This window comes from Coccinella septempunctata, chromosome 7 (genome assembly GCF_907165205.1).
Source record: "Coccinella septempunctata chromosome 7, icCocSept1.1, whole genome shotgun sequence".
Classification (NCBI taxonomy): Eukaryota; Metazoa; Arthropoda; class Insecta; order Coleoptera; family Coccinellidae; genus Coccinella; species Coccinella septempunctata.
Window position 1 is genome coordinate 20,885,826 of NC_058195.1, and position 15,844 is coordinate 20,901,669.

Genomic DNA, 15,844 nt, shown 5'->3' on the forward strand with positions numbered 1-15,844 from the left:
TCTTGATGACCATCTTGTATCGCAGATTCTCTTGATATGTTCAGCTTTGTCAGTCAAGCTGTTTTGCAAAATATTCCATCGTATTGTTGAGGCAGACAAAAGGACACATAAATTCTAAACGAAACAGAAATAGTAGCTGTTTTCTGGTTCGGCTTTTGGACGGTCCGAGAATGGTTCTAGAACTGCGCAGAGGATTTTATACTAGGGCGCAAAAGTTTTGCGCAGTTTTAGAACAATTCTCGGACCGTCCAAAAGTCGAACCCGAATACAGCCAATGTATGGCACCTCGACATGATTCGGCTGCTGAGTTCCCCACTAAATTGAGAGAGTGGCTGGCACAAGGTATATATGTAATAGGCTGTTGGACCGAATTCAGATAAGTACCTATTCAATGCAGGACTAAAAATTCTCCTTCCCTGTGGCTCGAAAAGCGATTCCCAAAGAAGACAATAGTTTCACAGTATCGACAATCTCTTTTAAAATTTCACGCCAATAATTTTTCTCTGCATTTAACTGTTTCATTAATTCTTTGTCAATGCGTCCAACAGTCATGCATCGTCTTCTGAATGAACAATTTTTTTCCCATGAAAACGGGGATTTTTCGGAGAGCCGGGGGGCCCCTATAGTTGGAGGCCCCAAACGGATAAGAAAGCACGGTCAGGTGGAGTGCAATTCTTATGATCTGTAATGAAATTCTGACAACTTTTTTTTTGGTCCGACGGAAACGGATATTTTTCGTAGAGCCCGGGGGCGCCTTTTTAGTTGGGGGCCCTAAGCGCGCGCTTAGTGCGCTTCTGTGATAATCCGCCACTGCTGCTAGATGACTTTAGAGCGGACGAAACTGAACTTTTTAGACATTTCTGCCGCATGTCATTATCGGACTTTAATATATTACTCGCCAAAATTGAGGAAAAAGTGTCAAGAAAGACACCAATTATCGAGAGAACATTCGAGCGTCGGTTAGACTGGCACTAACACTTTTTTGGCTACAGGAGATTCTTATGGAAGTGTCCTGTACCTTTACCGAATTTCAGAACCATCAATATCGAAAATTATTACCGTCTGTCTGTGAAGCCATCGTAAATGGACTCCATTTCAAATGAATTGATTATATATGAAATCGCGATTCAAGAGATCCTACCAAAATTCGAAATGAATTAAATACCTAGACCCAATATCTTATCACGGTCCACAGATGATTTCGATCAAAGATTATAGAGTAGGAAGATGGAAAACGACCCTATATCTCTAGTACTAAAAATCGACTACACTTTAGGCATAGACATATAGACATGGACTGTCCCTTCCCTTTCTATCTATGCATGAAATACGGTCGAAAAAAGTGACAGAGAGAAACGCACGTTGGGAATGCAGTTGTCTCTTTCTAGAATTTTGATTGGTCTACACTCACCTCTATGTGAACAAAAAAGAGATAGGTAAATTCCCGACGATCATTTCTCCCTTTCTATAAAAAAAGCCAATTTCATGCTGACATTGCTCAGTCCATGTCTCTATGTCTATGACTTTAGGCCTGTGTTTCACATACTGAGAAATTAGATGGCGCTGAAATCGTAATGTCTAACAGTTAAATTACAGTTGTCTGCTTTATAATTGAAGGGCACGAAATTTGAATTTTATTCCTTATATTGGATTCGAATATCGACTTAGTCGAGATCAGAAAAAACATCCCGAGCGACAAAACAAAACCAGGTTTTGTGATCAGGATGTTTTTTTCATGTGAACATTGTTTTGAATCAATTAATATTAATGAAATACACTGTTAGATTTGCTATATTTTCATTCGAAATTCATAAAAAATATGACAGAATTTATGATTTTACAGGGTATACTCAAAGGTGAGGTTTTTTTTGACAGGTGCAACTGGTGAACACCTGTATACAAATAATACAGCTTTGAATAAAGGATACAAAAGTAAATATTGAACTATTATATATCAAAGTTGATATTTCCATGCAATAAATTTTTTTAAATCAATAGAATTTGTACAATTTTTACCAGAAACCTATATGAACAAATATTCAATATACCATATACTTTGCATCGCAAGGAGTTGACTGTTGTTTTCAGTTTTCTGATCTTTCTATCACTTCTGGGGAAAGACTTGGAAGTACTCTGCAGTGTGTGAGAACTTCTTTCAGGTACACTCGAAAGAATATCTGAAAAAGGGGACGTACTGGCTATCTAATTTCATAACAAAACAATTAACTCAATATATTGAATAAGGGATGACTTACCATCAGTATTTGTCGTAACACTTTCAATTTGCTCGCTTTCCATCTCATGTGGCCCCTCCATGAAAGGAATGCTTTCTGCATATGAAAAAGATATGCATTCAATATATGAAAAATGAGTAATGAATTCAGTAATGCATTGCAGATATCTAGGAAGACTTTATTTATTTATTTTTATTTATTTATTTATTTACAAACAAGAATGCACACAGGTGAACAAACAACCAAAACAGCATTCACTGAGCATTTACAGATATATCGAATACCATCAGTATTCGATGTATCAGTTTCAAACTGCTCGCCCCACATCGCATGTGGTTCCTTTGGTGCCCCTATCATGCATGGGATGCTTCCTGCATACAGCAACTTACGTGGATGAAAAGCTTCAAATTGACTTAAAGTAAAATACAAAGATTATAGTGCCTAACTCTATAATCTTCGGTAATATGTTCACTGCACGTGGTGTAGCTTTTACTCAAGTTAATGTCTTGACGCCCACCAAATTCTATCCAGAGCACTGAAAATAAAAATCAATCAACATCCTAGTCACATTGTACGAGTTTCAATACTTACGTTTCCATTTTCTTCGGTAAATTTAAAAAAACTTATATTTGGAGAATCCCAAACAGCAGTTTCCACAGTTCTTTACCATACAATGTTTTCCATACGACATTTTGAGCAAAGTCTTTGATTTTGAAGTTTTCACTAAATAAAATGCACAAATTACATGGAAATTATGTGAAAGAGCGAGGTAAACGAACGGTACGAAAATCAAAACATAAACAAAACGGCCATGTTGAAATATCTCCATGAAATGTCAAATGGCCCTTGAATAAATATTTTAACCAGTCTTAGTATTTTAATACGCAACTCAACCACCAGGCGGCGCTCACGCAAGTGCAGTCGCTTCGTTTCCCATCTTCCTTCTCTAGAATCTTTGATTTCGTTGATATGACGCCAGATGTGCAAGGAAATCTGAATCCCTTTGATTCGTCGATTTACCGACATGAGACGGAAAGGGATCGAGCTTTTTAAAACGTTTTGAAACAGGCTTCGTAAACTTTATTCGGCGTCGATGAGTGTTTACACAGCCTGTGCATATTCCGTGCATTGTTCGCAATCAGTGCCATATAATGAAATATTACTTTACCGGCATGTGGCGAAATGAGCTCGAGCTCTCTGAAATGTTCGAAAACAGGGTTTGCGAACTCTGTTCGGCACCGATGACTGTTTACACCACCCGTATTACTGTTTGCAAACATCAATGTTCGCGAATAATGCTCGTTTGGTATAAATGCGCCTTTACAAATAAAAGAGCGTCAACTGTAAAAAGTAAAACATTGTTGCTAGACTTTCAAAATATTCCTAGTTTTAACTGACATTGGTTATAATGTTGTTGATATGTTATAATGAATTGTAGGGTGAAATGGAAGATTAATTATGATTCATTCAGAATCTAATGTATTGAATTTTGTACCGAATGTAGGTTTTGTAAAAGTTCATTATTTTGAAGGCGGTTTGATTGAGCTCTATCCCGGATCATCTTCCGAAAATTCAAAAACAACGTTGTGTATGTAATATCTTCGACAAAAATCTATGACAATCAAAATAGTTCGGGCGGCAGAGGCATATTTTTCGAGGAATATTCATTCCGGCACATATGATTTCTCAGTGGAAGAATCGAAACCTCAGAGCGATGCGATATCGAATAAACTGCTGGTGTAGTTCAAATGTCAGTTTATAGTGGGAATGTCGGAGTCAGTACGCAAACGCAACGATCTAGAGGATCAGTAACAGTCCAAACTTGAGATGGGTAGTATCAAATCATTTGAGAATAAATACGACAATTTTATTCCATGGGAGGAATTCATTTGCCTCAATGACACAAATAATTTTCTATGAAAATTAGTATTCAGGTTCTTCTTCGCCATGAATTATTTGAAAATGAAACAAATTCTGTGGAAATTGAAAAAAAAATTCTATGAAAATGAAAAATTTCAAAACAAGAAAATATTCTTAGATGTTGACAAATTCAAAGTACCGAATCTAATTTATTTCAAAAGAGTTTGATTTAGGGCCTCCCAAGTTTGGACTGCGACTAATTCGATTCGATCTTAGATCGTTGCGCTCAGGCCCGGCATCCACACTATGAACTGGCATTTAAACTAGACCAGCCGTTTATTCGATATTTCCACTGCTCCACTAAACTCCGAGCCTATTCGAATTTAATATAGAAAGTCCTATGTTTCCATTTGAATCTTCCACATCGGTATATGGATTCATATTCATTGCTGAATCTTGTTACCGAGAATAAATCTATAAAAAGACTAAAAAATCTGACTATCGGTGCGATTAAACTCATAGTTTCTTAGGGCTACTTGCGACTGTGTGCCCTCCTGTGACTAAAGAATCCCAACCGTTACCTACAGATCCTTCCACACTCTGGGCATGGATAGTCATCAACCAGATCTGGCCGCCGCTGTATTCTTCTCGAGTCTCCTTGAACCGCTTATACTGGCCTCCTGGTTTCAGAGCTCCATCTGCGAATTCGCCATACCGAGCTATTTTGGGGAGTCTTGTGTCTTGTATCCTCAGAATGTGGCTCCATCTAAGTCGGGCGTTACTTGAGTCTCAATTGTTATACAACTCGCGCGCTGCAAGAATTCTGCATTTGAAACTTTATGGAACCATCTGATGTGCATTATTTGATGACGTTGTTGTGTTTGTTCCAGCTGTTAAATGTGTCGTCTGTAGAGAGTCCAGCTTTCGCTTACGTAAAGAAGAGTTGGGAGGACCGCTGATTTGTAAACAGCCGTCTTGGTCTTCAGATTGAGGTCGTGATTTTGAAACAATCTGTCCTTTAGCTTCCAGAATGCTCGTGATGCTGAGTGGATACGGTTGTGCATTTCCGTGTCCAGGTTAGCCCTAGTATTTATGGAGCTTCCCACGTATTCAAACTGCTCGACCTGTACTAGAGTTTCATCTTCCAGGTTGATATCTGTTTGAAGGTTTTCTGGTGAATTAACTAGAATTTTGGTTTTGTCAGTATTGAGTCTAAGGCCTAAAGCTTCGTATATAAGTTTATAGGTGTCCAACATTATCTGTGGATCCTATAGGCTGCAAACCCAGCATATTAAAGTTCCGTGATAAACTTTGTAAGGGTTTTTGCTCCGACGCGCTTCAGGTTAAAGAGGCTTCCATCAAATCTGAATCTTATTCCAACACCTCTTGCAGGCATATTCATGTCAGCAATTATCGAGACATCAATGGCGAAAATATTGAACAGTTATGGCGCTTACTTGCAGCCTTATTTCATTCCAGAGCTGGTTAAGAAATAGTCGGTTGTAGAGCCATTATACTGTATTCTAGCGGTATTGTAGGTGAGGAGTCTTTCACACACTACTAAGAATTTTTCGGGTTCTCCAAGACGTCTCATGATTTTCCATAGCACTGTCCGACTCACTGAGTCGAAGGCGTTACTTAATTCCAGTATGCTGTATAGATCCTTGATCGTTGTTCACAGGCCTTTTCTTGTAGATGTCGCAGAGTAAAAGTTAGGTCCACCGTTCTTCGATTGGTTCGAAAGCCGCACTGGGATTCAAGTAATAGCTTTTCTAAGAGTGGAATCAGACGATTTCGATACTGAGACGAAATAAGACGCCTCTACAATCTCTGCATTGTAGTGGAATTAAAAAGAAGAGCAGAAAATCCAAGCCAATGCTTCAGATGCCAGAGGTACGGACATGCCCAAAACAAGTGCTCTTTCCCATACAGATGCGTTAAATATTTGGGCAATCATTGCACAAAAGATTGCGAACTTACCAGAAAAGGTGAGGAGAGAAATGCCACATGCGTTTTGTACGGTGAAGAAGGACATCCAGCAAGCTACAAAGGATGTAGCGAATTAAAATTGGTGACGAGGAAAAGGAAAACAGGCCAGAAATCGGCTCAGCAGAGCACGATTTCTCAAAAAGTCCAAGAGAAAAAGAAGCCCACCCCTTCAAAGTAGACGACAAGAAAAAAGAAGTACCTAAACAGGTGTTTAAAATAATGGAACATACAACTAGGAAAAATTCCCTCAAAATAGTCTCCTGGAACATAAATGGGGTCAGAACTCGAAAATCCGAGATAGAAGAAGTAATATCAGAGAGAAAACCTGATATTATAGCCTTACAAGAAACAAGAATACAATAAAATACGCGATTGAACATCATGAATTATGAGATATATAGATGTGACAAAATCGCAAACACTGGAGGAGGTGTTGCCTTACTGGTTAGACGAGATCTGAAAGACTATTTTAAAGGAAGATCTGACGAGTCACAAATAGAAACAGTGAGGATTGTTGCTGAAATAAATCGACAAAGAGTCGAAATCACATCAGCATATAAAAGATCCCCAAATAAATTATTGAAAGAAGAGATCAACAACTTACTAGATAGAGATTTTAATTGCGAATCTCCAGAGTGGAACAGCAGGATGGAAAACAGAAATGGCAGAAAATTGAAAGATCTCGCTGAAAAACATAAAGCTATCGTTATTGGACCTGAAGAACCTACGTACCTAGCATTCGGAAGTGGATTACCAGATATAATTGATATCGCAGTTATGAAAAATATCACTAGAGAATTCTCGATAGAGACCTTGTGGAACGGAACCCCTAACCACAACCCCATCGAATTAACAATAGGAGAAGCGCCAAGAAGAGAACTAATGCAAACAAGAGAATACACCGATTAGACTAAATATAGCCATCTGATAAAATCGGAGGTAACAGAAATACCGACAATCAACACATCGGAAGACCTTGAAAGTGCAGTTGATAAACTAGAAAAAAATATAGGTACTAGATGCCTACAAAAAGAGCACAAAGAAAATAACGAGACCAGCACCGATACATACACACGGTGATACACCCAGAGAAACCAAGATATCATTAAGGAAAATCGGAGGCTTAGAAAAACATACAGGCTCAACAAAACAGATATATAAATAAGAGAAATCTAAACCGACACAGCCAAGTTCTGAAAAATGCCCTGAAGGACATGAGAACGAATAGATGGAACAAAATAGTTCAAGAACTAAATACTATCGATCATTTTGCATGGAAAATGCAAATATGTTCGAGAAGAGAAAATAATAAAATACCACCTCCCCACGGAGAAAGAGGAATGGCATATACGAATATCGATAAAGCAGAAGCACTGGCAGACTCGATCGAAAGAGAGTCGATAATAAATTACAGACCTGATGATGGGGTGTAAGGGAAAGGATGCGTTTTATAGCCTCTCCTCTCAAATGCCAACCTCACCTTCTCGCGGTGCACCCTGTTCTTACGAACGAGGCTCTGGCGACCGAACATGAGCGGTATATCTCTGTTTCCCACAATCACCTAGCCAAAATATTGGCTTGAGCAGGAAATGGCTCTCTGCGTTGCTTAAGTTACGTCTCAGACCTTGTCGTCTCAGGTTACCTGTGCCACAAGATAATCTAGTCGCAACCGCAACCAAAGTTGCACTGACAGCGTTACCAGTGCAGCTTTAAAACACCTTCTAACGCAGCTCCTACAAAAAGATGGATCAGTCGACCAGGACAAAATTTGTATCCGGAGGTAAAATACCCTCCCATTCGGATCTCCGGGGGAGGGTGCCTGAGCGAGTGAATCATCGTACAACAACCAAGGAAAAGCACATAGCTTTTGCAGCATGGAACGTCAGAACCTTGCTAGACAACCCCAAGGCCGACCGACCAGAGAGGCGTACTGCCCTAATCGATAAGGAACTGCAACGAACATCCATTGCAATAGTTGCCTTAAGCGAGACACGCTTCTCGGGCGAAGGTAGCTTGGTAGAACATGCTTATACTTTTTTCTGGAAGGGCTTGCCAGAAGGCCAAATCAGACAACATGGTGTAGGCTTTGCCATTAGAAACGACCTGGCCGCCAAACTAACCGAAAATCCAGTAGGCATCTCAGAACGTTTAATGACTTTACGCTTTCCTGCAGCAAACAACACGTTTGAGAACATCATTGCAGTATACGCACCCACTTTGAACTCCTCTGACAACTCAAAGGACACTTTCTATGAATCACTCGTTGCTACATTAAGTAAAATCCCAAAACGGGAACGTATTATCCTACTTGGAGACTTCAACGCCAGAGTGGGCAGATGTCAAGACACAGAACTATGGTCGGGAATAATAGGGAAACACGGCACAGATAGCATTAATTCGAACGGAGAACGTCTGCTGGCTCTTTGTGCAGAACACAACCTTTGTATAACGAACACCTTCTTTATTACGAGACCCAATTCAAGGGGGACCTGGCGCCACCCGCGCTCAGGGCATTGGCATACTCTCGACTATGTGATCGTGAGAAGAAAAGATCTCAAAGAGGTGTTGGTCACTAAACCCAGAGCAGATCTGGAGTGCTGGACTGATCATAGGCTGGTAATCTCGAGAATGAAGATCTCAATGCTCCCAAAATACCAACGCAGGCCAAAGTTACTAAGAGAGCGCCTTCAAATCTCCAAACTACATAACCCTTCTACAAAGGAAAGCTTCACAGCTGCCGTCAAAGATAGCCTAACACCACCGGATTATGACGACGACATTGAGAGTCATTGGCTTCGCTTCAAATCATCTCTTACAAATTCAGCAAAGAAATACTGGGCACAGAACGCTCCCGAAAATCCCCAGACTGGTTCGCCGAGAAAGAAACTCATATCGCACCCCTTCTGGAGGCAAAACACAAAGCGATGAAAACAGCAATTAACAAGCCTAGCGATGTCGCAGCCCAAAAATGTTTTAATAACATAAAACGCGAGGTCCGTCAAGAAATAAGAAAAATCAAGGACAGCTGGTGGAAAGAAAAAGCTAGGGAAATACAAGCTTACGCCGATAACCATGATTACAGGCGTTTTTTCGAAGCTATTAAAACTGTTTATGGTCCAAGCAGAAAAGCTAACTTTCCTATAAGAGATACTAATGGAGCTATTCTAACTGAAGACAGAAAAATTCTCGAAAGATGGAAGGAGCATTACTCACAGGTCTTGAATCAAAATAACGACTCGGATTTGTCCATTTTAGACCTGCTCCCCTCGTATAGTCCGATGACATCGCTTGATGACGAAATCTCAATGTCGGAAATCATAAGTGCGATTAAAAATATGAAAAATGATAAGTCACCTGGTCTAGACGGCATTCCAGCGGAGATATTCAAGGCCTTGGATGAAGACATTGTCAATAGTCTCCTAACACTATTCCGCAAGATCTGGGAACAGGAAGATGTGCCACAAGACTTCAGAGACGCTTTAGTTATCAACCTCTATAAGAACAAAGGCGATACGTCGGATTGCAACAACTACAGGGGCATATCGTTGCTTAGTGTGGCCGGTAAAATTCTCTCGAAGATTATGGCTAATCGTCTAGTTCCACTCTTGGAGAAGCTATTGCCTGAATCCCAGTGCGGTTTCAGACCAAATCGAGGTACGGTGGACCTAATATTCACACTGCGACAGCTGCAAGAGAAGGCCCGTGAACAACAATCAAGGGTCTGTACAGCCTACATCGATCTAAGTAAGGCGTTCGATTCGGTGAATCGGAGAGCGCTATGGAAAATCATGGCACGTCTTGGAGTACCCGAAAAATTCTTAGCAGTGTGTAAAAGCCTTCATACCAACAACACCGCTAGAATACAGCATAATGGCTCCACAACCGACCATTTCTCAACCAACTCTGGAATAAAACAAGGCTGCGTATTAGCGCCTTTACTGTTCAATATTTTCGCCATAGCTGTATCGATGATTGCTGACATGAGTATGCCTGTAAGAGGTGTTGGGATAAGATTCAGATTTGATGGTGGCCTGTTTAACCTGAAGCGCCTCAGAGCAAAAACCAGTACCAAGTTTATCACTGAACTTCAATATGCAGACGACTGTTCACTTATCGCTAGCAGCTCGGAGGATCTACAGATAATGTTGGACACCTATAAACATATATACGAGGCTTTAGGCCTTAGACTCAATATCGACAAAACCAAAATCCTGGTTAGTCCGCCAGAAAGCCTTCCAACAGATATCAGCCTGGAGAATGAAACTCTAGAACAGGTCGAGCAGTTCAAATACTTGGGAAGCTTCATAAATACTAGGGCTAACCTTGACACGGAAATACACAACCGTATCAATTCGGCATCACGGGCATTCTGGAAGCTAAAGGATAGAGTGTTTCAAAATCACGACCTCAATCTGAAGACCAAGACAGCTGTTTACAAGGCAGTGGTCCTCCCAACGCTTCTTTACGGAAGCGAAAGCTGGACGCCCTACAGGCGACATATTAAACAGCTTGAACAAACGCAACAACGTCATCTAAGACAGATAATGCACATAAGATGGTTCCACAAAGTTTCAAATGCAGAAGTCTTGCAGCGCGCGAGTTGTACAACAATTGAGACTCAAGTAACGAGGGCCCGACTGAGATGGAGCGGCCACATTCTGAGGATGCAAGACACAAGACTCCCCAAAATAGCTCTATATGGCGAATTCACTGAGGGAGCCCGGAAACCAGGTGGCCAGTACAAGCGGTTCAAGGATACACTACATCAATCCCTAAAATCAGTTAATGCCAATCATAACTGGGAACAACTAGCATTAGACAGGTCACAGTGGAGGTCTTTGGTACACAGTTATAATGGAGACTCGAGAAGGATACAGCGGCGGCCAGATCTGGTTGGTGACTATCCATGCCCGGAGTGTGGTAGGATATGTAGGTCACGGTTGGGACTCTACAGTCACAGGAAAGCACACAGTCGCAATAAGCCCTGAAAAATTATAAGTCTGTTCGCCCCTTTTTTATTTTTTTTTTCCTTTTTTTTTCTTTTTCCTTTCTTTTTCTTTTCTTTTTGTTTTCTCCCGCTTTCGTCTTTTTGTAGATTCATTCCCGGCAACGGGATACAGCAATGAATGAATGACAGACCTGATGACGATAATGATGATCTGGAAGAACTACTTGAGAACAACGAAGAAAAAATGGATGAACCACCAGTAGACGACAAAATAGAAAAACCAACCTCTCCATTTGAAATAAAGGAGATAATGCTTTAAAAAGAGAAAAGCTCCCTTAAGTGATAAAATAACGAATGATATGTTGAAGAAATTGTCTAGAAATAGTATAGCTGTTCTCACAAATATTGCGAACGGTATAATGAGGACTGAACACTATAGAGTAAGATTCCAGAGTGACCATACATAACTTATGTCCACACAGATGAAAGTTTAGGATCTTAGTAGATTCTCATGTGCTTTGAATACCTGCGAACTTGTGGAGCTTGCCTAGTGACACCTGGGCAGATACCAGGTGGCAAAAGTGACTAAAAATAAGTGTTACTTAACTTATTTTCACATGGCTGATTTTTATATATGTTTTGAAGAATATCATTCTGAAGTTATATTATAAGTGCCAGACACTTCCCATGTTCCAAAACTCTTGCCAGACGCTTTGAAGATGCACAAAAAATAAACGAACTTTACTTATTTTCACATGCCTGATATTGAAATATTCAATTGAAGTAACTATAAATAAGTTATATATCATCAGTCAGACAAATAGTAGTGACCAAACATCCCCTAAACATGAAAATTATTTAGCCGGGAGTGTGAGCGACATAGTATAAAATTTTAAAATATACTTACCTCTTTCGATTCAATACTTTTACATCTCTATTCGAATAAGATGAACTTCAACAATAAGGTTATAATTAATAAATATTACAATCAGTCAATCAATTTATTGTTTTATAAACAATTATTTTGATATTATTATAAATACATAGGTAAAAAAATTACCAGTGAAAACAATTTTAAGAAAAATCATTTGAGTTAAAGAAAATCAACTATGATTAATGGAATGAAGTATTTATTTATTGTTTAATCATCGTTATCATCGACACAATCATTGCAATTTTCATCATCAAGCCAGTCATGATATTGGGCATTTGAATCATCGTCCTCAACATCATCAATCATGTTGTCGTTGCTAGCAGCTTCTTCTGCGAAAAACAGATCAAATGATTCATAAACATAAAATTACGAATATAATAACATTTGAAGTGGAAGTCAGAGTACAGTACCTGATTTTTGGAGAGATTCACTGACGTCTCCTGGAAATTGGTCACCAACAAACCAATGAAAGTGGTACTGGTTTTCTTCAAACGTCCACCCATTGTTTTCAGGAGTAAAAATTGATGGTTGTTTCTCATTTGCTTCATTCCATATGTTAGCAATGTAATTAGCTCTAGGAAATTGTTGAAATAATTCAGTTTCGCATGGTGGTAAAATGCTAGCATCAAAATTTTTTAAATTTTTCGGATTGAATTCTTTGTTAATATTAGATACGCTGTAATTATTTAAAAATAACTGGAGCCGGGCAGCATTACCATCAAATATACCAGGAATACGATGAATTTCGCAGATGAATTCTTGTAGATTGTTTGAAATATCTATTGGTAAACAACTCTAGATCTCCAAACTGCATAAAAGCTTGCTGATACTTATATTTTTTCATCAATACGTTGAATGGTCTTTGTTAACTTTTTTAAAAAAATGCGGGATTAAAGTCGCATCCAGTGAATGCATGGAATCCTGGCAAACTTCTACACGAAGATGGTGCCAAGTGCTCGTAAACTTTTGTTGAATTTATATATCTTTGATTATTCCCGGTGCCTGCGTACAACCATACATTTGAATCTCCATTTTTCAAATCATGCATATGTCCCAACATAATCATCGCAATATCAGTATCAGAACATCTTATAACAAAATTTGCTTGAGCGTCTATATCACAAATATGAAAAACAATTTCAGTGTCAGCTTCTTCATGCTCCGGACACGATAAACTGTCATCTACACTTGATGAAATTCTGTTATCATCAACTATATAAGAATGACATTCCTTAAAATTTATAAATATCTGTTGATTCTCAATAAATTGAACCATTTCATCAGATGGCCAGTGTTGAATAAAGAAATCAACGAGGGCCTGTTTAAAATGGATACTTTTCAGTTCTTTTGAAAAATCTGATGGTCTAACTTGATCGGGCCCAGTAATATTGAAATCCAGTTGGGTTGATTCTTGACGAAGAGATCTTTCGTAGTCTTTGACTCATCAATGAGTCAGAAAAATGGTGAAGTTAAACTCAGAAGTTTTTCTCAATATTGAGCAAAAATTTTTCTACGGGCTTCGATGCAGCTTTACCCGATGATATATTTATCAAAAAATCTTTTGGCACCTGTGCGTCGAATGGATTTATAAATGGATCGAAGGTGTGGATAAATTTTCGCAATTGCGTAGCATTATTTTTTATAGCATGATTGACGAGCTCAGATGAAACGTCTTGCTTCTTATGCAAACCCAAACCTTCATACACTGAAGTAATAACTGTGGAGCTGATATCATGACTCCGGGCCCATCGTTGACGTGCAGAAATTGAATATATCAAAATCTCGAATACGAATGCTTCTGGATAGAGTCAAATAATAGTTGACAAGGTTTATATATATTGAATAAAACTGCGGTGTTTTCCCATGCGCGCCGTTCAAAATCTGTTGTTTGTAAATACAATAATTGTTCAATACTTCCTTCAACTCTCCATTCTCAATTTCAGAAGATGATATTGTAGTATCATGCAGACTCATAATTTCTTTAATAATCGTATTCTGCTACACCAAGAAAAAAGGTTAATTTCTTCTTGCACATTGTCGTGCTAGGGTTTTCATGTTCGTCCATTTCGAATATCTCTTCTTGAAAAGTTTTAATAAGTTTCCGTACTCATTTTGATCTCTCCTCAATTGATCTCGCGGTCTCCTTTTGTATATTCTCATTCTTCTTCTGTCTTCCTCCGGATCGTAGTCCACTAGTCCCCTGAGTTCTTCGTTTGGATGTTCCTCCGATGTTTAGAAAAACTTTTCAGCTTTCCTCTTCATATATTCGGTGATGGTTTCCCACTTCAAATCTCCATATATCTGCTTGTTCCTGACAAACCAAGGCGCATCTATGGCACATGATAGTAGCTTGTTTTCTGTTGCCTGAATTTTTTGTATATGGCTCTTTGCCGCGAATAAACGAGCACCTGATCCATAAGTCAGTTGCGGTCTAGCAACGGCTTTGATTATTTTCAATTTTATCTCATTTGACATGTGGCTCTTTCTACCTATCAGCAGGTATAATATTCATAATTATTCATTATATTCATCGCTGCCTTGGTTTTGTCAACGGCTTGTTTGATATGGCTTCTACAAGTTAGATCTTTGTCTAGAGTGATACCTAAATATTTCGCTTCGTTTTTCCACTCGATTTATTCTCCATCTACATCTGGATTTGTTGTAGTTCTCAGTTTCCTTTTCTGCAGTAATATCGCTCGGCTCTTTTTTCCGTTGAGCTTTATTTTCCATTTAATACACCAGTCATTTATTTCATCTATAGCTTCTTATAATTGCAAGCGGAATGAATTCAGGAAACACGAAAACAGATCCTCTTCGGACGGCAACTACGGAACAAAGTAAAACATTGGACATATAAACAGGGTGAAAGAATTTTGGAGAAGACTTTGCAGGCCAACAAGGGTTATCCTAGAGAATATGCTCACCACCACTAAAACTAACATCAAGCTCACCAACATGAAATCAAGAAGAATCTTTCTTCTCAAGTGCAAGGATAGAGACCTAACACCAAAGTTCCTAAAACAACGCAATGACCATATAGAAATGGAAAGTGAGTACATAAAGTCAAAGTACAGGCATATCCATCACAAATATCTGAAACAGGTACTTAAATTGATAATCACTGACACAACCAAGTCCATCAATACACTACAGAGAACACTGTCAAGACAAACGTATATACTCAGGGCGTTGATATCGTTCCAGGAATTCACTGATTTCGAGAAAGTGCAGACATCTTTTGTGAAAAATAATATAAAGGAGAATACAGCTCGACACAATAAAAAATTGAAATTACTAAAATGCAGGCAACAACCTCACCAACCAGCCCTTTTACCCAATGCCATAATAAACCTATCTGACACAGACATTCCACAGGACGTCCAAGAACTTTTAAATAAAGATTCAAAACACGCAATAGACAACAAAGATGCCGGACACTTGCCAATAAACCACATCATTGCGAATATAGAAAGTAACATCACCAAACTATCAAGTGTAAACCAATATGAGATCAGGTTGAAAATGGCGAACACATTACAATCCCACTACAACAAGGTCAAGAACTTGAGACCCAATCCTACAAAAAAAAAAATACTGAACGATTTCAAAAGAACCAAAAAGTTCATAAATGACAACCCACAGATCATAATCACAAAACCGAACACATTACAATCCCACTACAACAAGGTCAAGAACTCGAGACCCAATCCTACAAAAAAAAAATACTGAACGATTTCAAAAGAACCAAGAAGTTCATAAATGACAACCCACAGATCATAATCACAAAACCAGACAAGGGTACCTCAACGTTTTTAATGAATGAGTCCTTCTACACATCCAAGATGGAAGAACTGCTGAGCGACGCCACAACATATAAAT

The 15,844-nt window shown here is 38.9% G+C and overlaps 1 protein-coding gene across 1 annotated transcript; it reads right to left on the reverse strand.

Moving 5' to 3' along the window:
• Window positions 1–12,103: 12,103 nt before the first annotated feature.
• LOC123317623 lies at window positions 12,104–14,695 on the reverse strand. Its single transcript, XM_044904227.1, has 3 exons — window positions 14,614–14,695; window positions 12,376–12,744; window positions 12,104–12,294 (listed from the first exon to the last, which is right to left on the reverse strand). Exons 1-3 carry the CDS (start codon window positions 14,693–14,695, stop codon window positions 12,173–12,175), a joined length of 573 nt encoding a protein of 190 aa, XP_044760162.1. The 3' UTR covers window positions 12,104–12,172.
• Between the last annotated feature and the right edge of the window lie 1,149 nt (window positions 14,696–15,844).